Source organism: Cannabis sativa, chromosome 4, assembly GCF_029168945.1.
Source record: "Cannabis sativa cultivar Pink pepper isolate KNU-18-1 chromosome 4, ASM2916894v1, whole genome shotgun sequence".
In the NCBI taxonomy this organism is placed as follows: domain Eukaryota; kingdom Viridiplantae; phylum Streptophyta; class Magnoliopsida; order Rosales; family Cannabaceae; genus Cannabis; species Cannabis sativa.
In genome coordinates, this window is record NC_083604.1 from 76,262,236 (window position 1) to 76,288,368 (window position 26,133).

A 26,133-nucleotide genomic window follows, 5' to 3' on the forward strand; every position below is an offset into this window, starting at 1 on the left:
TTTAGGTAAAATTTACTTTTTTTTTTTACTTCTTATTTAGATTGTATGTGAAGGTATGATTATACGAATGATTTGTTTTAGCAAATTAATATTTGTGCTATTATAATTGGTTGGTAAAATATAATTAGGTATATATAAATCAAAATAAAATGATACTTATTATTTACTTCTAGAAAATTTGGTATATGAAATACTTGCATACAATACTCCATGTAAATCCGTAGATAACAAGTCAATAGAAAGTGAAAGAAGCTCGGCACCAAGAAAAGTCTTAACACTAAATAAAATAAAATTACTGTAAAAGAAAAATGGCAACTTCTGCCTAATCTTCCATTGGTTCAACTGCTTGAATGGTGAACTGATTGTACTTTGAACTCATTGTTCGGTTTGCATCTACGTACAACTGAATTCTCCATTTTTTGGCTGATAGTTGCCTTGTAGTTTTTTGGACAAACAACTTATGTTTCTGAAGAAAAAAAAATGATTGGTTATAAGTTTTAATGTATTTCTATGTACGAAAATGTATAAATTTTACATATTTATTTTTTTATAGTTACCTCGTCCGAATATGATCTTAATTGAACTGCAGTACATGAGAATATGTTTTCTGCAACATCACCGAACATCACAGCATCTAGCAACTCTGTACCATCGTCGAGTTGTACATATGTCCTTGCACTAATAATTTATACAGAATATGTAACGGTTAGTATGAATATGCAAGAAGTTCAACGATTGATTGATTGATTTTATGGTCCAATTAATGGAAAACAATTTAAGATATATTGATGGAAATGCAATGCACACATTAGAATATAAACAGTTACTATTAGTTAGAGTTTTATATCTTACAAGAGCATTGCAAGCCTAGCAGAATTTAGTAGATAAGACAAACATTAGTATGCAGGTTTATTAGTATGCTAGAAAACTAAATCGTTGAGTAACCACTTGGGGCTAGCTCAAGTGGCCATAGGTGGGTGTGTGAGTGTTGGAGGTCCTGGGTTCGAGTCCCAGGTAAAACATGATGTAATATATAAACGCTTGAATAAAAAAAAAAAAACTAAATCGTTGAAACTTTGATGTAGTCTTGAGCCCCAGACACTTCTGTCTTCTAAATAGTACTTGTGACAGGCTGCATATATATATTGGAAAAAGCAATAAACATTTGGAGCAGACATATTGTGAGACATAACAAGCATGAGCCAAAAGAAAAAGTTAATGTTTCTTTCCCCCCAATAAAACCTCCAAAATTAAAAAATCTATACTAAATTAATAGAACAAATATAAGCACAGTAACTACAGTGATGTCATGTGATTAACTTACTAATCATTAATCATTACATAAGAAAAACCTAGTCAGTGAAAAAAAGAAAAATACACGCGAACATCAAATAAACCTCTACATGCGAATGACCATATATTTTTCTATCTTTTCAAAGGAAGAAAAAACAAATACTAATTTCAAGTCACAATACAGAGCAAGCAACATTTCCAGAAGAAGATATAACGATCATCCATATTCAAGGCCTCTGTGTAGTCATCCATATTCAAGGCCTCTGTGCAGTCATCCTCAGCATCCTAGAAAAGAGAAAAATACACGCGAACATCAAATAAACCTCTACATGCGAATGGCCATATATTTTTCTATCTTTAATGTAACGATCATCCATATTCAAGGCCTCTGTGCAGTCATCCTCAGCATCCAAGTATATCTTTGCAAGTTGATTGATTTTATGGTATTATTTTTAATAAAAAAAATTATTATATCAACGATTTCTATTAAATAAACACAGTACTTATATATAAAGATATATATTTATATCTATATATATATTTATATGTATAGCATGCTATAAGGTATATATTAAAGCGATCGAAAAGAGTATAATAAGAATAATAACATAGAAAAATGCAAAATCTAGTTTAAATATACCCTTAAATATAAATTTATACAGTATAACTTATACTAAAACTTTTATACATATATATTGTGCTATATATATGCATGAGATTCCTTATAGAACTAACTTATTCTTTAATTAATTAGCTATTATTGGTTAAAAAGTAATGGTCTATCAAAAATACTTACACATATATAAACAAATTATTATTATTACTATTTTTTTCACAAAACAAATAACTTTAAAATATAAAAGGGCAAAGAAATCACGGATCGGCCATCAAAACCCAGAAGACAAAATACTCAGCAGACTGGCCATCAAAAATACTTACACATATATAAACAAATTATTATTATTACTATTTTTTTCACAAAACAAATAACTTTAAAATATAAAAGGGCAGCAAAATCAGTACCCACGCAATTGAAAATTATAGAAAAATTGCAATAAACTTTAATTACCAGCAAACATAAAGTCAACGAAATTGGAAAGAATCCAGCAAATTTGAGAATAGAGTAAAAAGACGATAAGGTGTTGAGAAGTAAAAAGACAATGAAGACAGAGTACTCTTACCAGTACCAGTAGAAAGACAACGAGAAGAACTTGAAGTTGTCGAGGCCACGGAGCGAGTAAATTGGAGTGGAGGCTTCAGGATTGACCTTGATTGAGAAAGGAGAGGAGAAGACGATGATAAAGAAAGAGAGTTTTAGTGTTAGTTAATTAAATCTAAACATTATAAATATGAAAGTGAGATTATTAAAAATTGCATTACAGTGAGATGGAATTGAGACCTGAGAGCAAATCTATGGAGAGAGGAGAAGAAGAGATGAGCCAGCAGAGATATTAGGTATGATTAACCTAATATCACATCCCTAAGTTCAAATTCAAAAAATTAACAATTTTCAAATTAAAACTGCTTCCTTATTTCATGATGATATTTATGAGCATAACTAAAAATATTCAGTTTCTTAAAAAAATAAAATAAAAAAAATAACAATAATTTGAATAACATTCAAATAACTTTTAAATAGGAAACACATGTATATTTATATTTATTTAATATACACGTATATTACTTTAATTCAAATTCATATTTAAACAAAAAAAAAAAAACAACAGAAAATAACAATAAATTGCCAGTGTTAATATTCACTAAACGTGTGAAAAGTAATTATTTAAAATAAATGTAAGCTAAACTCGGCTATTGATGCTATTGCTAAGCATTTGTCTTACGATACAATCAGGAGGCCCCCCATGACTTTCAGGATCTTTCTTGAAATCCTCAAGTAGTTCAGAATACCTTCCAAAAAGCAATGCACAATCAGAAATTCTCATTTCTCACCACAATTTACACAGGAAAATGGCAAGAGCTTTGATTCGATAGAAGTTGGAATCTTGTCATAACGATCTAAAAACAAAGAAAAAAGCTGAAATGGCAGTTTTAAGTAAAAAGAGCTCAAGATACTTCAGACTTGAAAAGCCTAAAATAAAAGTTTACATAGACAAGTCCATGACCAAGATCTAAAGCAAGTTTCAGTTCTTTTATTATGAGCTTGTTATCACCTGACAAGTGGTATTCTATATTGAAACTTAAACACATATTCAATCATCTGCAACAAACTTAGACGAAAAAAGGATTTACCTCTGAGATCTGGAACAACAGAAGTGGCAGCAATGGCACGATGTACTAAGGGATCTAAGTTTTTCAACTGTAAGAATTGTAACAGAAGAATAAAGTAGAGAAACTAACTGAGAATAAATGAATAAAATGCCAATTGAAAATGACAGCCAATGTAACGTCCCCGCTTCAAGCCTCCATTGGACCCTTACACCCACAGATTAATGGCTCTTATACACGAGTACGCCACTCTGGCTGCTTCCTGGATTGATGACTGACCCTACAGACCAACACAAGTGTTTCCAGCGTGCTTTGTCCTCACTCACACGCATCCTGGGAAAACTTCCCAGGAGGTCACCCATCCTTGAAATTGCTCCAAGCCAAGCACGCTTAACTGTGGAGTTCTTTCGAGATGGGCTACCGAAAAACAAGATGCACCTTGTTGATATAGGTAGTACCAATCAATCCATTTAAGCTTTCTTTAACTGTGTAGTCCCATACCTACACAGTCTCAGAATCATCCCACTTGACCTTCCCCAGGCGGTGTGGGATTGCACAGCCTTACCGGTGTTTCCCCTTACGGATCACGGGACTACCGATCCGTCACAATCACCCCCGCTACGGGGTCCGACGTCTCGTCGACCACCTTCCGGCAGGTCAAGGCTCGATACCATTTGTAACGTCCCCGCTTCAAGCCTCCATTGGGTCCTTACACCCACGGAATGAATGGCTCTTATACACGAGTACGCCACTCTGGCTACTTCATGGACTGATGACTGACCCTACAGACCAACACGAGTGTTTCCAGCATGCTTTGTCCTCACTCGCACGCTTCCTGAGAAAACTTCCCAGGAGGTCACCCATGCTTTGACATAGGTAGTACCAATCAATCCATTTAAACCCTCTTCAACTGTGTAGTCCCATACCTACACAGTCTCAGAATCATCCCACTTGACATTCCCCAGGCGGTGTGGGATTGCACAGCTTACCCGGTGTTTCCCCTTACGGATCACGGATACCGACCGTCACAATTTATCGTGATAGCCGCAGTCCCGTGATCCGTGGGGAAACACCGGTAGCCGTGCAATCCCACACCGCCCGGGAATGTCAAGTGGGATGATTCAGACCGTGTGCATGGACTACTACAAGAAGCAGGTTTAAATGGATTGATCGGGTACTACCTATGTCAACAAGTGCATCTTGTTTTCGGTAGCCCATCACGAAAGAACTCCACAAGTTAAGCGTGCTTGACACAGGAGCAATTTCAAGGATGGGTGACCTCCCGGGAAGTTTTCCCGGGAAGCGTGCGAGTGAGGACAAAGCACGCCGGAAACACTCGTGTTGGTCCGTAGGTCGATCATCGATCCAGAAGCGGTAGTGGACGAACTCGTGTATAAGAGCCATTAGTCCGTGGGTGTAAGCGGCCCAATGGAGGCTTGAAGCGGGGGACGTTACAAATGGTATCGCAGCCTCGACCCGGCCGGGAAGGTGGTCGACGAGACGCTCGGACCCCGTGGCGGGGGGGGGTGATTGTGATGGCCGCAGCTCGTGATCCGTAAGGGGAAACATCGGTAAGCCGTGCAATCCCACACCGCCCGGGGAAGGTCGTTGTCGGGCAGGATGATTCTGAGACTGTGTAGGTATGGGACTACACAGTTAAAGAAAGCTTAAATGGATTGATTGGTACTACCTATATCAACAAGGTGCATCTTGTTTTTCGGTAGCCCATCTCGAAAGAACTCCACAGTTAAGCGTGCTTGGCCTGGAGCAATTTCAAGGATGGGTGACCTCCTGGGAAGTTTTCCCAGGATGCGTGTGAGTGAGGACAAAGCACGCCGAAACACTCGTGTTGGTCCGTAGGGTCACCATCAATCCAGAAGCGGCCAGCAGTGGTGTACTCGTGTATAAGAGCCATTAATCCGTGGGTGTAAGGGTCCAATGGAGGCTTGAAGCGGGGACGTTACAAAATGGTATCGCAGCCTCGACCCCAAACGTGGAAGTGTGGTCGACGAGGACGTCGGACCCCGTAAGGGGGGGTGATTGTGACAGTCAGTAGTCCCGTGATCCGTAAGGGGAAACACCGGGTAAGCTGTGCAATCCCACACCGCCTGGGGAATGTCAAGTGGGATGATTCTGAGACTGTGTAGGTATGGGACTACACAGTTGAAGAGGGTTTAAATGGATTGATTGGTACTACCTATGTCAACAAGGTGCATCTTGTTTTTCGGTAGCCCATCACGAAAGAACTCCACAGTTAAGCGTGCTTGACCTGGGAGCAATTTCAAGGATGGGTGACCTCCTGGGAAGTTTTCCCAGGAAGCGTGCGAGTGAGGACAAAGCACGCTGGAAACACTCGTGTTGGTCTGTAGGGTCAGTCATCGATCCAGGAAGCAGCCAGAGTGACGAACTCGTGTATAAGAGCCATTAGTCCGTGGGTGTAAGGGCCCAATGGAGGCTTGAAGCGGGGACGTTACAGCCAATTAGGAGCTAAATATTTGTTTGGAAAGGGGGGAAGTTATCACCTCAACATTGACACCAGATAATTCACGCAAGCCTTTTTCAGCCAGGGACAAAGAAGATGGAGGAAAAATCCAAATCCTGCAGAGTGAATAGCATAATATCATGGAAAATTTACACAAAGTGCTATTTTTGTTAAAAATAAATGTAAGCTAAACTCGGCTATTGATGCTATTGCTAAGCATTTGTCTTACGATACAATCAGGAGGCCCCCCATGACTTTCAGGATCTTTCTTGAAATCCTCAAGTAGTTCAGAATACCTTCCAAAAAGCAATGCACAATCAAAAATTCTCATTTCTCACCACAATTTACACAGGAAAAATATAAAACCGATGCTTTTAAGGGAATTTGGTGAATTTCAGCACTTATGATTAAAAGGCTCATAACATAAAGACAAAAGAAAAATCAAACCTTTGAGCAAATTTTTCAGCTTGAATCGGAGCATCAGGAACAGTAGAATCACTCTCAGCTCGTTTTCTTCAAAACAAAACAGCAATTGTACACGACAATCTAATGAATCCTTGATCCCTAAAAAAACATAAATAAAAATCGAAAAAAGAAACTTTAGACAAATCAAATCTCATATAGTTACATACCGGAGACGCCCCAAATGTGTCATATGATCTCACTATTGCAATAGTAGGAAGTTGATTATGTCTGAGAAAGAATCAATTTACAATAGCCTTATGGAGAAGATCAAACAGAGAATCGCAGGCCATACCAAACCATTTTATAAATTTAATATATCTTCTTGATACAAAACTATTATATATGTATACATGATCTTTAACAGGAAGATACACAATAGAGAAACTTTCCCTCTTTTACTCGAATAGCACATGAACCAATACCAATATATTGAAACAAAATATCATAGACAAATCAACCAACTAAACAGCGGTAACTATTTTGGTCTGTGTTGTTAACTTACTGTAATGACTGATGTTGCAAGTCTAGGTCTTTCCTAGCATCTTTTAAGGTAACCATTTTCAGAATAAAGAATGTAGCATAGTACCATAGTGGTGGTAAGATAAACCTCAATGAAAACCTGTGCACTGAAACATGACAGTAAAAAAAAATATCAATGAACAAAAGAAAAGAACTTGCCTCATAAGCCTCAGAGATCTGCTTAAATGTAGCTTCGGCTTCCTCTTTGTTATTACGTGCATATATGCATTTGAAACATGATTTTTCATTTTACACTTGCATTTTGGTTCCAGATGAGGAGGAGAAAAGGAGAATTCCAAAAGTACAATTCTGAACACATAATTAAGAAAAATTATCTCTTACTTTGGAAAGAAAAAAACTATCTTAAGTTATTATCAAAGATATTTAAGAACATAAACGGAAACTCCTGTAGGGAAGAGAAGATGTCAATTGAACAATTAATTATATTTATAATAACTAAGTAAAATAAAAGCTCGCACACTCATTCCTGTCTGGCAAACACAAATGTACCAAAGTATTTGGCAGTTGATGTAAAATCAAGCTTAAAGCAAGGAGTTGAATTAAATTAGACATTTTCATTAAAATCATTTCTTTCAAATTGCTTAGGGTTGTTACAAATAACACTCACACATATTCAAAGGGGAAAATGAATCAAATTACTCTCATGCATATTAACATATCGCGTCAAAACGAGTAGGCACCGTAATCCCTTAACTTGGAAAGTTAAAAATATCTAATTCCTAGCATTTCTTGATAGCCAAACAGGAAAGCGAAAAGGAAATAGAGAAAGCATACCATTTCTTGGGATAGTGGATTTGCGCCAGTGAGTTTGCATTGAGTGACAACGATTCTTTGAAGCTGATCGACCTGGCTATGGAATAGCTCTCTCTGCGAGTCCAATGACTTCGCTAACGAGTCGGCGGAGGTGCCGATCTGTATCTCCAAAAAATCTTCCTTCAAGGCGTTCATCGCCATGAAGTTTTAACATAAGGAATCATGAACTATGATCTCATATCCCAATATCCAACAATATAATTCCAATAATACAAAAAAAGAGCAAAACCCATCAATTAAAATGAACTCAAGAAGCTTAAACAAACATCAATGAACAAAAAAAAAGAACTTGCCTCATAAGCCTCAGAGATCTGCTTAAATGTAGCTTCGGCTTCCTTTTTGTTATTACGATTCTTATCAGGGTGCCATTTCATGGCCAATCTCCTGTAAGCTTTCTTCAAATCATCATCTGTGGCGTTCCTATTCACCTTCAATATGTTATAGTAATCAACACCCATTTTTTCTTTTCGAGAAAAGTATTGATCCAATGATCAGGATCAGATCCAAATCTATCAAATTAGACCCTTTTGATGAAAACCCAGATCATCAATTTCCACAACACCTACAGAGAAAGAGAGAGACGACTTGGTTAAGAAGAAGACTGCATGAAATTTTGTCAAAACGACCAAAAATGAATGAATTGAATGAGAAATTCAACCTGGAAAAGCAAACCCAGATGGGAAATTCAGCGTGTTGAATGAGATCGCAGCCATAGATAGAAGGTATCGATGGTAGCCCTAAGAAGAGAAACAATTCATTTATGTAAATAAACAGAGCAAACAGAGCTACGATTGAGATGATTTTTTTTTTATATATATATATATATATTTATAAAAAAAAAGTTAACGGCGTTAAAAGAACCCGTTTACAAAAAAATAAAAATTATTTATTTTTGGGTTAAAAAAAATAAAAGAATCGTTAAACCAAGAATTCACGTTAAACCAAGAAATGTCGTTAGATAGGCACTTTTAATATATAAAGATATATACATATTATTATTATGTTATATATATTATAACTTATCACACACACTCATGTGTATCGATTATTAGCTAATTTATATTTTTCAAGTATGTACTATATACATTAATTTTAATTTATTCTGTACTTTTTATCAAGTTAATAAACTATGGTAGTTATGGGTTTTTTTTTCTCCCTTATCTTTGAGAAACATCTACACATTGATTAAGTTATCGATATACATAAAATGTATATAAGCCATGACAAGATCAAAGGATAACATAATTTACGTAAAGAAAAAAAAATAGTGATCATGACCAGAACACCTTTTAGGAAAAAAAAAAAGTACACATATATATAGACTTTTATATCTTATATATATGAGAAATAATATATTACAAAAGATGTCATTTTTAGAGCCACTTTACTAAAAAGTCAGCCATTTGAAAGTCAAGCGATTTATTTGTGTTTTTTTTTTTTAATATTAATATTATTATTTACTTATAATTTAGGTGGTATAATTATCTATAGTATACGTGTTAAATATATATCTAGCTTCATGTAACACTAATATATGCATGCATGAAAAACACGTTGGATTTATATTAATTCAAGACTATCGTAATCATATTAACTGTATAATTATAATATATATATTCTTTATTCAAATATATATAGAGTTTTGTTGATCATCAGAGAGTTAAATTATGAGATTTATGTACATATACGTAAGCACTTATGATTAAGATCAACTATCTATATATAATTGTGATTTACTGGTCAGATTTCCATGGGGGAAAGTGAAGTAGTCCCAATCAGAACTGTTATTATACTCGAAATTCTTAATTATCATGATTTACACATTTATAATTAAATAAACACAAATATACAAATATAAATGCTATTAATATGTATAGGAACGTGTGTATACCATCTAGAGCTTCCCATCTAGGCCAACTAATTATTATATATATATAAAAATATAAGTGGTGATTTTTTTTTTAATATTTATAATTGTTATAATTAAAAAATAGCAGTTTTGTTGTAGTAGTACTAAGGATTAAGTGTTAACTCAAAAATACATAAGAACATATTTTTTTAACTTATTTAATATATAGTTAAATGATATGTTATTACGATTTTGTGAGTTAATAATAAGATATTTTTGCCGTTAATTTTTTTAATTAAAATTATATATGTGTAATAATTATAAATATTAAAAAAAATTCGTCCAAATAATATTTAAGATAAAAAATTAATTATATATATGTATAATATATGTCCAACGTGTTTAATCAGTATATCATCAGGTTCATCACATTTTATGATTATCTAGACACTAATATGTATATATATATAATATAAATATAAACACAATATAATTACAAAGGGAATAATTAAGTTTTTATTTTTTCTACTATAATTTTTTGAGAAAGTTGATTATTATACATTTCTGATCATATATAGCTGTGTTATATTATATGAACGAAGACTAAAATAATATATAAATATATTAAATAAGCAACTAATTAAAGAGATATGGATGAATAAAACTTGGAATGAAACGAAGCAATGAGTCTTAAACGGATGAGAACTGTATTTTTTTTATTTTTTTTCTTGGTTGCTATTATATGTTGATGAGTGTTAAATATTACAACTTTCTATTATATAATTTTTTAGTCAATTATTTTTTTTCAAAATTTATTTCATAGCGGTATTGATTATATATAGTGACAATATTATTTATGTAAATTTTTAAAAATTTTCAAATAGTTTACATTGAAAATAGTGTTCAAAAAACTTTGAACTTTTTTTCAGTAATGTAAATTATTTAAAAAAAAAATTAAAATTTAAAGATAATAATATTGTAACTATAACGATTATCGTCATAAAAAAAATTTTAAAAATATTTTTTATGTATTTTCAAGCACGAATATTAACTAATAGATTTTAATAAGAGAGATTGATAATAGCACACCTCCTATATATCATATGTATTATATATATATTATATAATATATTTTGTTAGTACCTTGTGACTTTTGTAAAATTTTGTCTTCAATTTTTTTTTACAAAAATTTACGTTCAAATTGTTTCAAATTTTCACCTTTAATTACACATCTTTTTTGAAAACTTCGCTTATGTGGCAATAAGTTAAAGGTAGACAGGTAGTGTTGTAAGTTCGTGTGTGTAGTATTTATTCGTGCTTTTAAAAAAATGGGTCGTACCGTATCGTGTCAATATTTTTAAAGGGTAGGTCCAACACGGGCCATAGGCTCGGTATTTTCGTGTCGTGCTCGGATTTGTGTCGTGCTTTGAACTTGTCGGCCCGTATTAATTTTTTAAATGGGTTAGCTCATTTTCATATTCAGACTTAAATTCCTGCTTTACTTTTCTATATTTTTTTTTACAATTACAAAATTATATGTATATTTAAAAACTTTAGTTATATTATATTTATATAAATTTTAAATAATATTTTACAAATAATTATATAAAAAAATTATTAATAAAATTTAAATATTTATTTATAAATACTTAAATTTTATATCACACCATATAAATAAATTAATATATAATCTTAATTTTTTATGTTTTAGTAATTTTAATTATAGAATTATAATATTTAATATTATATTTAAATTTTTTTATTATTTTAATTTATTTATAATTGAATAATTCATATCTTATTATTAATAATAAATTATAAAGTTTTTTAACATGCCGTGTGATATTTCTTAGACATTTCGTTGTATTTTTCGGAATTGTCTATTCGTGCTTACGTGTCGTATTTTATGTGCTTCTCGTGTCATATCGTGTTTAAGGACATATTTTTAATTCCGTGTAGTGATAATTTGTAGCATCATGCCGTATCGTGCCCACGTCCTATTTTTTGTGCCTAATCGTGCTCATATTTTTTGGACTCGTACCAATTTCGTGTCGTGTCAAAAAGTCTAACTTATATTTATAGCACTATATTAAAGGTATTGTATTAAACATATACAAATATTATCTCTAAAAATTGTATACACATCATAGCATAACTTATTATATAATAAACTACTATTTATCTATTTATTTTTTATTTGAAGTACTCTTCGTAATTCTTTCACTAATAAAGTTAAATTTGTCTTGTTAGTGGTAGATCATAGTAGTAGATGATGACAAATTATTTGAAAAAATGAGCATAATGTAATTATAGGAGAATATTTGTAATTATTTTCTTAGTGGAGAATTTTTACAAGAGAAAAATGTTCAAAAACAAAAATCTATTGGGGTCAACAAATTCTGTTATAATGTATATAGCTAGACATGGACGTTATTTTTACAAATGTATACGTGTAACGTCCTCGCTTCAAGCCTCCATTGGGCCCTTACACCCACAGAATGAATGACTCTTATACACGAGTACGTCACTTTGGCTGCTTCATGGACTGACGACTGACCCTACAGACCAACACGAGTGTTTCCAGCGTGCTTTGTCCTCACTCACACGCTTCCTGGGAAAACTTCCCAGGAGGTCACCCATCCTTGAAATTGCTCCCAAGCCAAGCACGCTTAACTGTGGAGTTCTTTCGAGATGGGCTACCGAAAAACAAGATGCACCTTGTTGATATAGGTAGTACCAATCAATCCATTTAAGCTCTCTTCAACTGTGTAGTCTCATACCTACACAAGCCTCGTAATCATCCCACTTGACGCTTCCTGAAGTGTGGGATTGCACAGCTTACCCGTGTTTCCCCTTACGGATCACGGGACTACTGACTGTCACAATCACCCCCCCTTACGGGGTCCGACGTCCTCGTCGACCACACTTCCGGCTGGGTCAAGGTTCTGATACCATTTGTAACGTCCTCGCTTCAAGCCTCCATTGGGCCCTTACACCCACAGAATGAATGACTCTTATACACGAGTACGTCACTTTGGCTGCTTCATGGACTGACGACTGACCCTACAGACCAACACGAGTGTTTCCAGCGTGCTTTGTCCTCACTCACACGCTTCCCCGGGAAAACTTCCCGGCGAGGTCACCCATCCCCTGAAATTGCTCCCAAGCCAAGCACGCTTAACTCTGTGGAGTTCTTTCGAGATGGGCTACCGAAAAACAAGATGCACCTTGTTGATATAGGTAGTACCAATCAATCCATTTAAGCCTTCTCTTCATCGTGTAGTCTCATACCTACACAGTCTCAGAATCATCCCACTTGACCTTCCCCAGGCGGTGTGGGATTGCACAGCTTACCCGGTGTTTCCCCTTACGGATCACGGGACTACTGACTGTCACAATACGTACACTAAATAATCATACATACACATGTATACAAACAAGAGTATCTAATTTTGTTATGTGGATGTGGTCCACATGATTTTTTTTTTTTTTCTCTCTTTATTATAATTTGAGTTTAGAGGATTGGATTCTTAATATATACGGTTCAATAATTTGACTATGGCAACTCTAGGAAGATATTATAAAATAATAATTTCACATTTATTTTTCATCCACTTGTTAACATTATTTGACATATATCTCCACCTCCACCATAACCATCATATTTGTGAATCATTCTTTGCCCTACGCACAATTATTGTTATTATTATTATGATGTAAGGGAAAAAAAATAGTAATTTGTGCGTATATATCCATCATGGGTAATTTTTTTCTTCAAAATGCCCCACTATTTAATTTTAATAAAGTGGGATTGTGGGAGTACAAAACCCCTTTGGTGATAACATTTTAATAACAAATTAAATAGTTTATTTTTTCTTCACAAAAATTACTTGTAACTAATAATATTATTGAAATTACAAATCATAACTAAATTAGTGTTAGTCATAATTAACACTTTAGTTTTTGTTACACTTGTGATTTTAGTGAATAATTTAGAGTGTGTTTGTTTAATTGTTTGGTAACAATTATTTAAACAATTTTTTTTATTTTTTTTATTAGAAAAGTAAATATATATATATATATATATATATATTTAGAAAAGCTAATTAGGATTTTTGTCCCCTGAACTTTGACATGTACCAAATCATGCCCATGAACTTTTAAGGTCATTGAAAATGCTCCCTGAACTTTTAATGTCCTTAAATCCAACAATCTCAATAGTTCAGGGGCATTTTCAATAGCCTTAAAAGTTCAGGGGCATGATTTGGTACATGTCAAAGTTCAGGGGGTAAAAATCATAATTAGCCATTTAGAAAATACACCTAATTGTTTTAATTTTTTTTAAAAAAAATTGAAAACAAAAGGAAGTTATTTTAAAAATCTATTCAAACCATTTTTTAATCATAGTTTATTATGTACTCTTTTTTATTGATATTTCATCTTCTCTCACCTCTCAATAAGGATAGATATTAGGTAGATAATGAGCGGGTAATACATCGCCCAATCCCATCCCCACTCCCCATTTATGCTCCATATACAGTAGAACCTCTATCCAAGAATACACTTGAGACCAAGTAAATTATATTCTAATTTGGAGGTTATAACTAAATAGAATTACACTAGAAAAAAAAAATTAAAAAACAAAAAAATATCAATGTAACAATAATAACAATAAATAATCATTAATGTACTATATCATAATAGAAATATTTTAAAGTAAATATAATTTCATACATGTATTATATAATTTATTAATTTTATATAAATAAATTTACAAAATACATGTATATATTTTATTAAGATGTAATTATTCTTATATAGAGGTATACTTTGTTAATACGGGACTTAGAAAATGTATAACTAATTACAATTTAGATGTTATTCTTATTTATAACTGGCCCAAATCGGGACTTGATTTTTTTATAACAAATTAGAGGTTATTCTTGAATAGAGTATTCTTAAATAGAGGTTCTACTGTATATAAAAAAGAAAGAAAAGTTATTGTATGCATCCATGTATCTTCTAAATTCTAAATTTTACTTTTTATTAAAAGAAATTTACACTAAAATAATATACACTATATTTACTAACAGTTTCAAAAAAATTGATTTAAAAACTTGGTATTATTACTATTAATTAATATATCATTGGAAATATATGTGCAGACTCACATAGAAGCTTGGGGTATAGTTGTCCTCTAAAAAAATTTTTTTAAAAAAATATATATATACGTACATTTTTATTAGTTAAACATATATTTCAGTAAAAAAAATTATATTTATATATAATATTAACTTTTAAATTTAATGAATAAACTAAATTTGATTTATGATAAATGTCAAGGTTCAAATCTCATTAAGACCACTTTTTTTTTTTTTTTTTTTTTTAAATTTATTTTTGCCTCCTCTACCTTAAAAAAAAATTACACTCGCCACTACATTTAGTTGTGACTACATCATCATGATAATATTCTTTAGTCCGATCTGTTTTTCAATAAAAAGCAAACATATATTCAAATTTCTCTTGATCACTAAAAAAACAAGTCTATTTAATATAAAAGAAAGAAAAAATATAAATGAAAAAAGAAAAAAGTTGACAAATTATGTGATTGATATCTATATTATATATCGATATAGATGGAGTAGCTAATTAATAAGACGTTAGCTAGGCCACAATACCTTATATTCCTTTCAGTCTTTTTGAACTTTAATTCTCACTTCACCAACATTTTCTTTCTTTTTTTTTTAGATATATTTACATATATTTTTTTCTTCATTGATTATGAATTTTTATTATAACCAATTAGAAGCTTTTTTTCCTGTAAAAATTGTGACACGAATGTCAAATAAATATTGAGTATCCATACTAGAATCAAAGTATATATAAATATATATGTATTATATATAAGGCTAATTAAGATTTTTATCTTTGAATTATAATATGTACTAAATTATATCTTTTGAACTTTTTAAGCCGTTAAATTTTTTTCTGAACTATTGAAATTGTCAATTTTACTAATGTGGCATTTATCCATGTCTCTGAACTTTAATATCTACTAAATCACGTCCTTTAATCAATTTTAACATACACCTAATTAGACAAAAGTCCTTAAATTATTATCAATTTGTTAAAAAAAAAATGTGAGTGATTATTACATATTTAAATTATTGTTGGACCAAGATATATATAGCATATATTCTTATTTCCTTGAGGTATTATTGTACTACACTAGACTTATATATGTATATAATGCATGAGATATATAGATAAAATTTTTATTCTATATTATATATATATATATATCCTTCCAATATATATATATATATGATGGATATCTAATATATAGATATAAAAAATTCAATAAATATATACATGACGAGTTTGATCACAAAGTATTGATCCTTTTTTTTCGATTCGTATATATATATCATCAAGGTACTTACTAGACATACAAAGGAATCATCAAATCAATCCAATTACCGACAAAACTTAATTATTATTCTCTTACATATATATATTATATATAAATATTATATTAATGTTTTTAGAAAAGAAGAAAGAAATAAAAACATTATTATCCATTAATAATCCCTAAACCTAGCTATAATATAATGATTTTATATATACACATAATAAAGACATCTAATACACAAGTGATCAATCCAATAATTAGGGTCTTGTCCTGTGACATGAGTAAAAAGTTTGAAAAGTTTTAGAAGTTATAGAATTCTGTTTTGTCTTTATCTTATGGCTTCCTCTAGTCAACAAGTGGATTCACTAAACGATAACTATGATTCTATACATCTGGAAGAAGAAGATGAAGGAGAACTACTGTGTGATTCCATTGAAGATGTGGGTCAGCCTATAGATGATAGGTGGTGTTTGGTGGGGAAATTTCTAACAAGGAGACATGTAGATGTTGATGCAATGAAACATACGCTGGCCTCTCTATGGCAACCTGGCAAAGGTGTATTCATCAAAGAATTAGAGCCTAATCTATATGTCTTCCAATTCTATCACGAAATCGATATTCAGCGAGTAATTGATGGTAGTCCCTGGACTTTCAATAGAAACCAACTGATATTTGAAAGGCTCAAGAAAGGTGAAAATCTGCGAAGTATCATACTGTCTCGAATGGATTTGTGGGTTCAACTGCATAATCTCAGAACTGGTTTCATGACAGATGTTGTGGTGAAGAATGTGGCTAATTACATAGGTACCTTTGTCAAGTCAGATCCTAAAAATTTCATGGGCATCTGGCGTGACTACCTACGTGTTAGAGTCACCATTAATATTGAGAAGCCTCTAAAAAGAAGGATGAAATTGAAGAAGACGAATGGAGAATGGATTTGGTGTAATTTCAAGTATGAGTTTCTCCCCACTTTTTGTTTCATATGTGGTTTAATAGGACATACTGAGAGATTCTGTTCGCGCTTATTCGATAAACCACTTGAAGAAATAGATAAACCATATGGCATTTGGATGAAAGCAGAGCAAAGAAGACATAATCATGCTGGCTCACGGTGGTTGCGTACTGGAACGGAAGCAGATGCCCAGTTTTTCGATGCTACAGTTGTCCAAGATGTGAACACGGAATCAGTTAATGCAGTTAATTCTCAAGATAACGGTATCAACAATTGTAATGTCAGAGCTGTCAATGCTGAGATCGTGGGCAGAAGAGGAAATCATGGAGTAAATCAGCAAGTAATGTTGAATGACAGTAACAATAATACTAATATGCTCTGTCATGGTCAATCTAACGAAATTGAAGGCTACATAGGAGATCGCACATTAATTATTTCAGATTCTAAAAGAAGGAGGACTAATGCTGATGGAATTGAAAATTCAAGTGAAAATGAAGAAGATATGAATGTAGATAGTTCTGGTGGGCTGTCAAAAAATGGGCAAAAGGTGGGTTCTGGGGTCCAGGCCCACCTAGGGTCATGAGTATCCTTAGTTGGAATTGCCGTGGGCTTGGGAACCCACGGGCTTTACAATTCCTAAAGGATATTGTGATCCAAAAGAGGCCCAAATTCATTTTTCTATGTGAAACTCTAAGTAAAAAAGATGTTCTTGAAAGGCTTCGTGTCAGCCTTGGGTTCGATGGTCTCTTGGCTATTGATGTTGTTGGTAGAAGTGGTGGAATCGCTTTGCTTTGGAAAACGGAGGATGATGTCAAGGTGCTTGGTTACTCTAATTCTTACATTGATGTTAGTGTTCATTGTAATCATAACATGGTGTGGAGACTAACAGGGTGCTATGGCGAACCTAATAGAAACCTTCGATCAAGAACCTGGGATATGTTAAGAACCTTATCTGCTAGATATAACCTGCCTTGGTGTGTTATAGGCGATTTAAACAATGTGTGTCTTCCTGAAGATAAGAGAGGCGGCAATGCATACCCAACTTGGTTAATAGACGGCTTCAATCAAGCTCTTATGGACTGCAATTTGAGAGACATGGAGTTGATCGGTTATCCCTTCACTTGGGAAAAGAGTAGAGGAACGGCTAATTGGATTGAAGTGCGGCTAGACAGAGCTTTGGCTACCCAGGATTGGTTAGACCACTTCAACTCAGCAAAGTTGTTCAATATCGATGTTTCAAGCTCTGACCACACTCCCATCTTATTGGTTCCTAATTCTTTTGATACTACAATTCCTAAAAAGAGATTTCGTTTTGAGAATTGTTGGCTCCGTGAACCAATGTGTGCACAAGTTATCAAAGAGGGCTGGTCTAGTTGTCCATCTAATGCTATTACTGATAAAATAGCTCATTGCAGCCACTTGTTACAAGCCTGGGGAGAGAGCTACTCGGGTAACTTCAAAGATAGAATCAAAGGACTCAAAAAAGAAATCCAATGTTGGAAAAAAGGAAGAGATGATTTGTCTGTTAGAAAGCATAAAGAAGCTGAACAAAATCTCTTTGAAACTTACACTCAGAGAGAAATATTTTGGAGACAAAGATCTAAACAACTTTGGTTGAGAGAGGGAGATCAAAATAGCAAGTTTTTTCACGCTTATGCCTCAACTCGAAGACGCACCAATTCTCTGTCAAAGCTTCAAAATGCAGCAGGTTTTTGGGTGGATTGGCAAAATGGACTAGCTGACGTTATCAAAGATTATTTTACTGAGCTATTTACCTCTTTTCCACACTCATCAGAAACTATTACAAACAGCATTCCTACTTCGATTTCTACAGACCAGAACCTACAGCTGATTGCACCGGTTACTGCAGAAGAGGTCAATAGAGCTGTGAAGCAGATGCACCCCGACAAATCACCAGGACCTGACGGAATGACACCAGGCTTCTTCCAACGCAACTGGAACACTGTCGGAGCAGATGTGATAAAATTGGTGAGGAATTTTTTCTGTACTGGACTGCTACCTTCTGGTTTAAATCACACTAATATGGTTCTAATTCCCAAGAAAAAGAATCCTATGAATATGGGTGATCTTAGACCAATCTCTTTATGCAATGTCTTGTACAAAATTATATCCAAAGTAATCGCTAATCGACTCAAAGAGGTTCTCCCTCAGCTTATCTCAGAGTACCAACGTGCCTTCATACCGGGGCGTTTAATTTCCGACAACATTATGATATCGTATGAAGTCATGCACTATCTAAAGAGGAAGAGGCATGGAAAAGAAGGCTATATGGCTTTAAAACTTGATTTCAGTAAAGCATATGATCGTGTCGAGTGGCCTTTTATTGGAGCTATGATGAAGAAAATGGGCTTTCATGAACACTTTGTGCAACTAGTACTTCAATGTGTTTCAACTGTACAGTACACAATCCTGAATAGTGGCAAAGAAATCAGCAACATCAACCCCCAAAGAGGCATCCGCCAAGGTGATCCATTGTCCTCCTATCTTTTCTTGATATGTGCCGAGGGATTTTCTTCTATCATAAGGAGGTTTGAGTCATCTAATCTTTTAAAAGGCTGTAGAGTAGCTAATAGAGCCCCTATTATTTCCCACATGCTTTTTGCGGACGATAGCTATATCTACTGTAGAGCCAACGACAGAGAAGCCGCTAATGTTCTTAATCTACTTCAGACATTTCAACTTGCTTCAGGACAAATGGTTAATTTTGCCAAGTCTTCAGTCTTTTTTAGTTCTAATACAAGTAGAGCTGATAGAGATAGACTTTGTTTACGTCTGAATGTCCAAGAAGCTGATTCTAACAGCTTTTATTTAGGACTCCCTTGCATGGTTGGTCGAAATAAAAAAGCCATCTTGGGCTTCTTGAAGGATAAGATGCAGAAACGAGTTCAACAATGGGAAAGCCGTTTTCTCTCCAAATCTGGTAAAGAAATTCTCTTAAAGTCAATAGCACAAGCTCTCCCAAGCTTTGCTATATCAGTTTTTTTGCTTCCAGTTGAAACTTGCAAATCAATGGAGAGTATTATGAGTAAATTCTGGTGGAAGTCTTCGAATCAAAATCAAGGAGTTACTTGGGCCAGTTGGAACAGACTTAGCAAACACAAGAATGAAGAAGGATTGGGTTTTAGAGACTTGAGAGACTATAACTTAGCAATGCTTGGTAAACAAGCATGGAGGTTGATTTCTAATGAAGGTTCTATAGTTTCAAGAGTTTATAAAGCAAGATAATATCCCCAAGAATCTTTTTTCTCTGCCTCCCTTGGATGTAATCCTAGCTTTATTTGGAAGAGTCTTTTTGAAACCAAAGATCTTATTAAAGCTGGAACTATTATTCATATAGGGAATGGGTTGCACACAAGTATCACTTCTGATCCATGGCTGCCTGATTTAAACAACCCGAAGGTTACCTCTACTCACCCAGCTTTATTTGGCCAAAAAGTGGCTAGTCTTATGTGTGTAGGTGAAACTAGCTGGGACTCTGAGATAATTAACGATCTGTTCGATGATAGGGATAAAGCTTTAATTTTGGGCATCCCTCTTAGTCAGGCTAGCCGTGAGGATTGTTGGAGTTGGTTGCTGGAAAAATCAGGTATTTATTCTGTCAAAAGTGCCTACAGATTTTTACAACAATCAAAGAATAATGGCCAACAAAACTCTGCTCTTTGGAAGGATTTTTGGAAAATAGAAGTTCCTTCTAAAGTTCTCCACTTCGGCTGGAAGGCTATCACTGGTTGTCTCCCTACAAAAGTCCAACTCCAAATCAAGCATGTACCGGTCGACAATCTTTGCCCCTTCTGCAATGTTGCAGCTGAGACTATCATTCACATATTGGTGTACTGCCCGTATGCCAATTCTTGCTGGATCAGATCAAGCATCAGTATTTCTACTGATACGTTTGTCTCTTTTAGCTCCTGGTTCGAAGCACAAGTTGCTGGAAAAAATGGCAGCTTGTTGAAGGAGATTTTAATGATCGCGTGGGCTATATGGAACGCAAGAAACAAACTGGTCTGGGATAAAAAGAGTATGCTAGCTGCTGATGTTGTTTTGTCTGCAAGATCTACCCTTAATCAATGGAGTTTTGCTCATCAAAGAAGAATGGATCCTCTGCTTATGTTCAATGAACATAATGTCGAGGTTGAGCATTGGATTACACCCGCGAACGATACGATTAAGGTCAATGTGGACGGAGCAATCTTTGAAGCTACAAATTCTTTTGGGTTTGGTTACATTGCTAGAAGAAGCGATGGTTCTCTTCTTGAGGCAGCTTCGGTTGGAAAGATTGGCCGAGTTGCTCCCGAAGTTGCTGAAGCTGCTGGCATCAAAGAGGCCCTTAGTTGGATCAAAAGCAAAAATTGGCACAACGTTTTTCTTGAGTCTGACTGTTTAGTAGCGGTTCAAGCTATACACAGTTCGGCTTCCCTCCCATCTGCTTTTGGACAACTGGTTGCTGATTGTCAACAGCTCTTAGCTGCTTTGAATAATGTTAAAGTTTATTTTGTAAAACGTTCTGCTAACAAGGCCGCGCATTTCCTTGCGAGAAGCTCTTGTTATCCGTCAGTTCGTGTTTTTTATGACTACAACTCACCTGAGTTAGTAGAGATTGTTAAGAATGATTCATATCTCTAATAAAATGATCCATTTCCATTCAAAAAAAAAAAAAGTGTCGTCATCCTATTTAAATCGTCGTATGTGTATATTTAACACTATAGCGGAAGCTGAGTTTTTTGTTTTGTTATAAGACCGAAAATGAAGGAACAAAACACGTTGTTCCTCATGTATTGGGGGAAACGATATTATTGTTTTAGGATGTTATAATAATTAGATTAATTAATTAGTGATTAATACTTGTAGGTTACTCCATTATACTTTCATTATATATAAGATAAAAATAAATAAATACATTATTAGTGTTTAATAAAACAACGTTACGGATGATTAGGGTGGCGAGTAGGATCGGAGTAATAGCTACATAAATATATCACGCCGTCGTATATTTTGTTTATTTTTTAGTAACTTTTGTAATACATAAATTGCTATTTACATGTTACATACATGTATTATTCGAAATACATCAACAAAATAATAAACTAATTTTTCTTTTTTAAAACAAAAAAAAGAGCCACGTATACCAAAACCACTTACTAAAACTCATGATTAATAAATTGGCCAGTACCAAAAACTCACCAATCTTGAGATAACGGATCACCTTTTTGTGCTTGTTTATTTTTGATTTTATTTAAATCTACTTCACCAATCTTGAATCATCTCATTATTTTTATGAGCTTGCTTATTTATTTTGATTTTGTTTCCATACTTTCATGGATCAAATGCATGCGCTAAGAATATGACTAATCATTATAACATGACATGGAGTCATTGAGTCTCATCTCAAAATTAATTGATAATGAGTGGTGTTGTCCGTATTTTCGAATGGATAATACGTGGCCTTCTCGTGAAGGTCAATGATTATCGGGCCTATCATCAAGCTCAAGAGGACTAGACATATAGTGGTACCACCAAACACAAGCTGAAGTCGGACCTCATTTCCAAATATTAGGTCTAGGGATCCGACTAGGTAAATAGTTCCCAGAGACGTGTAATAGCACTCCCATGGTCAATAGAATATTCTTTCCAATCAGACAGGAACGCCCTCAAGAGCCATCCGGGAAGGGAAGCCAAAGAGGTGCCCAAGTTGGTTTTTGTCGTCCCAAAAGATGCTTAAGTGGCACACCTCTAACGCAATCCTACAAAATATGGGAAAATGTCCCCTTTACCAACTCGTGGAAAGGCTAACAGTGTGTAAACTTTTTTAGGATTGCAACACTACTCTGACATGTCATTTTCTCATACTATCTAATGACCTACCATGCCCAATAAATTCAATCATGCATATGCTAAAAATATTGTATTTTCCCCCTAATAGGCCACTTTCTACATGAAAAAATTATAGTTGGGATCAAATTCGTCCATCCCATAAAGTATGGTTGCCTATAAATAAGGCATATCATCCACCATCACTACTACAAATATCAGAATTCGTGACAGTCCTAAAAATAATTTTTTTGGGGACCATCACTAAAAAAATTAAGTAACTATTTAAAATCGTCAGGAAAAATTTAGTATTCCCGACGATTTAAAATTGTAGTAAATAAAATAGGCGACGTTTTTTTAATAAAATGTAATTTTTTAATGGACCTTTATAGGCGACGGTTTAAAATCGTCGCCTATACTATAGGCGAATGTTTAAAACCGTTGCCTATAAGGGTCCATTAAAAAAGAATCACCTACTTATTCTTGCCACATTTCCCACGTGCCCACCTACTTTTTTTCTATTTCCCACATGCCCACCTATATCTTCTCACCTATTTCTTCTCCATTTCTCACACCCTAAAACAAAAATCTTAACTCTCCAAAACCCCACCCACGCCTCCGCACCATCGCCCTCCTCTCTTGCCGTCTTCCTCCTGTTAGAAATAATTGGGGTCACAATTGTATATATAAAATGTGTGTTGAGTCATCAAATAAATAAGTCAAATTTATGTGGTCTATTTTGGAATAAAGTTTATGACTTATGGGCATGATTGTCATGATTTTAATATATGGATACCAATTAGATAGTTTCTGATTTGATGAGGGGCCAAATTAGAAATTATTAATAAATATTACCAACTGTTGTAACAGTTGGTAATATAACAGGTATGGGTCCCCATTTTGCATCGTATCATTATTTTTCCAGAGTTCCTGAATCCCCATCATCAGGAAAATAAGGTTTTAAAAGTTTTGATACAAAATTGGAAGATCATACCAATCGAAGATCGATTCTATGGACTCCGGTACGCTTCCGCTAATCTATATTTCATTGTTTGATTCTCATGAATTAATTAGGGCTATATTCAGAGTTTACAGTATTCTAACATGTGGTATCAGAGCATCCCTAAATTAATTCTTGAGAATATATGGTAGTGTTGATCTTCCATTAAATTATTATTTCTGCATTTGGAATATTTAATTAATCTTGCTATATATATATATGTGTCCCACCGCTGGAAATTTGTTCCGGTTTCAATCGCTGGTTAATATATAACATCTGCGATTGAAGTTGTTTTTTATGTATATATTGCGATTGAAGAGTTTACTCTTTATTATCTCTGACAGGAAAGACAAATTGTTTAAGAAATATATAATGGTATGGGCGGTAGAATTTCACTGGTTGATTATAATCAGTGTTAATCGTTAAACGATAAAAAAAAAATATTTAAGTTATTGTATTTGATTTTATTTGATTTCGTGTCAAGCCCATCCCATTATATTCATTTCAAAGTTTTGATTATATATGTGACTGAACATATATAAATCTTATATAAACCTGCATGCTTTTGGTTCTGTCATGCGAATGCATATGCATTCTGTTATGTTTTATTATTATTATTATTATTATTATTATTATTATTATTATTATTTTAAAATATATTATAGTTTTAAATAATAATAATAATAATTCAGTAACAATTGAATTCAAATTTTGGTTTTAAAATTTATTAAGGATATTTAATATTTAATTAAATTAATTGAAACAAAATATCACCAAAGTGATCTCTTTTGTGTAGATTAATTTAATAAAAATATTATGATAATGGTGTGTATGTAATTCATAAATTTATTAACTAACTCAAAGGTGAGTTAATATTTGGATGAATTTCATGCATGTTTGTGGTGATAAATGTGGGACAATTATAAGGAATTTTGTGTGAATAATATGTTAGTCCAAAGATTGCATATTGTTTGACATAATTTATTGTCAATATTTGATCACTATAACAAGAGTACAGCTTACAATTAATATTATTGTCCAAAGACTTAATATTAATGTTGTGTTTGGTATCTTGAGATGGGATTAACCAATATTTGAATTTATTGTTTTATTTGGATTCTTATATGAGCATGTTATTTATGTAATTGTATTGTTCTTTTCAGCTGTTGCTAGTGTATCTGCTAATCTTAATTCGGTACCGGTCCTTAATGGTAATAACTTTAAGGACTGGAAGGAGAACATTTTTATTGTTCTTGGCTGCATGGATCTTGACCTTGCATTAAGGATGGATCGTCCTGCTTCTCTTATGGATACCAGTACCTCAGAGCAAAGGAGGATTTATGAGAAGTGGGACCGTTCAAACCGCACGAGTCTTATGATCATTAAGCGCGACATACCTGAGGCTTTTAGGGGTGCGGTGTCCGAGGAGGTCACCGATGCCACAACTTTCCTTGCTGAAATTGAGAAGCGCTTTGCAAAAAGCGATAAGGCGGAAACAAGTACTCTTTTAAATAAACTTATTTCCATGAAGTTTAAGGGCAAGGAAAACATAAGGGAGTACATTATGAAAATGTCTCACCTTGCTTCAAAGTTAAAGGCACTAAAGCTTGAGCTTTCAGATGACTTGCTTGTGCATTTAGTGCTTATCTCTCTTCCTCCACAATTCAGTCAATTCAAGGTCAGTTACAACTGCCAAAGGGAGAAGTGGACTCTTAATGAGCTCATTTCATTTTGTGTTCAAGAGGAAGAAAGACTGAAGCAAGAGAAGACTGAAAGTGCTCACTTGGCAAGCACCTCTAAAGATAAGGGCAAGAAAAGAAAGAATGAGGCTGCTAAGGATAAAGGTCCTGCACATAAGAAACAAACTCAAACCAACAGTGATGATGGCTGTTTCTTTTGCAACATGAAAGGACACATGAAGAAGTAATGTGCTAAGTATATTGCATGGCGAGCAAAGAAAGGTACATTTCTTACTTTGGTCTGTTCTGAGGTAAATTTAGCTTCAGTACCAAGAAACACTTGGTGGTTAGATTTCGGTGCTACTACTAACATCAGTGGTTCTATCCAGGGTTGCCTGAGTTACCGAAAGCCAAATGATGCTGAAAGAAGCATTTATGTGGGAGATGGCAAGTCGGTAAATGTGGAAGCAATAGAGCATTTTAGGTTGTTGTTAAGTACTGGTTACTATTTAGACTTAATAGATACTTTTGTTGTACCGTCTTTTAGACGGAATTTGGTTTTTGTTTCTTGTTTGGACAAATTGGGTTATTGT

At 33.8% G+C, this 26,133-nt stretch overlaps 2 protein-coding genes across 8 annotated transcripts; both read right to left on the reverse strand.

The window, feature by feature from the left end:
- Window positions 1–184: 184 nt before the first annotated feature.
- On the reverse strand, window positions 185–8,054 carry LOC115714473 (uncharacterized). 7 transcript variants are annotated; one of them, XM_061114556.1, is made up of 9 exons: window positions 7,781–8,054; window positions 6,449–7,092; window positions 6,231–6,297; window positions 6,042–6,117; window positions 3,544–3,610; window positions 3,135–3,201; window positions 2,475–2,560; window positions 558–1,578; window positions 185–466 (listed from the first exon to the last, which is right to left on the reverse strand). In XM_061114556.1, the coding sequence occupies exons 2-8, from the start codon at window positions 6,480–6,482 to the stop codon at window positions 1,571–1,573; spliced, it is 405 nt and encodes a 134-aa protein (XP_060970539.1). In that variant the 5' UTR covers window positions 6,483–7,092; window positions 7,781–8,054; the 3' UTR covers window positions 185–466; window positions 558–1,570. The 7 variants fall into 7 exon arrangements, with proteins under 7 accessions (XP_060970539.1, XP_060970540.1, XP_060970538.1 ...); XM_061114557.1 differs by having other exon boundaries at window positions 2,475–2,759; XM_061114555.1 differs by lacking the exons at window positions 185–466; window positions 558–1,578 and having other exon boundaries at window positions 2,213–2,560; window positions 6,449–6,514; window positions 6,634–6,694; window positions 6,969–7,092.
- Window positions 6,503–8,277, reverse strand: LOC133028990 (uncharacterized). The gene is made up of 6 exons (XM_061114012.1): window positions 8,113–8,277; window positions 7,781–7,939; window positions 7,239–7,294; window positions 6,969–7,085; window positions 6,634–6,694; window positions 6,503–6,514 (listed from the first exon to the last, which is right to left on the reverse strand). Exons 1-6 carry the CDS (start codon window positions 8,275–8,277, stop codon window positions 6,503–6,505), a joined length of 570 nt encoding a protein of 189 aa, XP_060969995.1.
- Window positions 8,278–26,133: the final 17,856 nt, after the last annotated feature.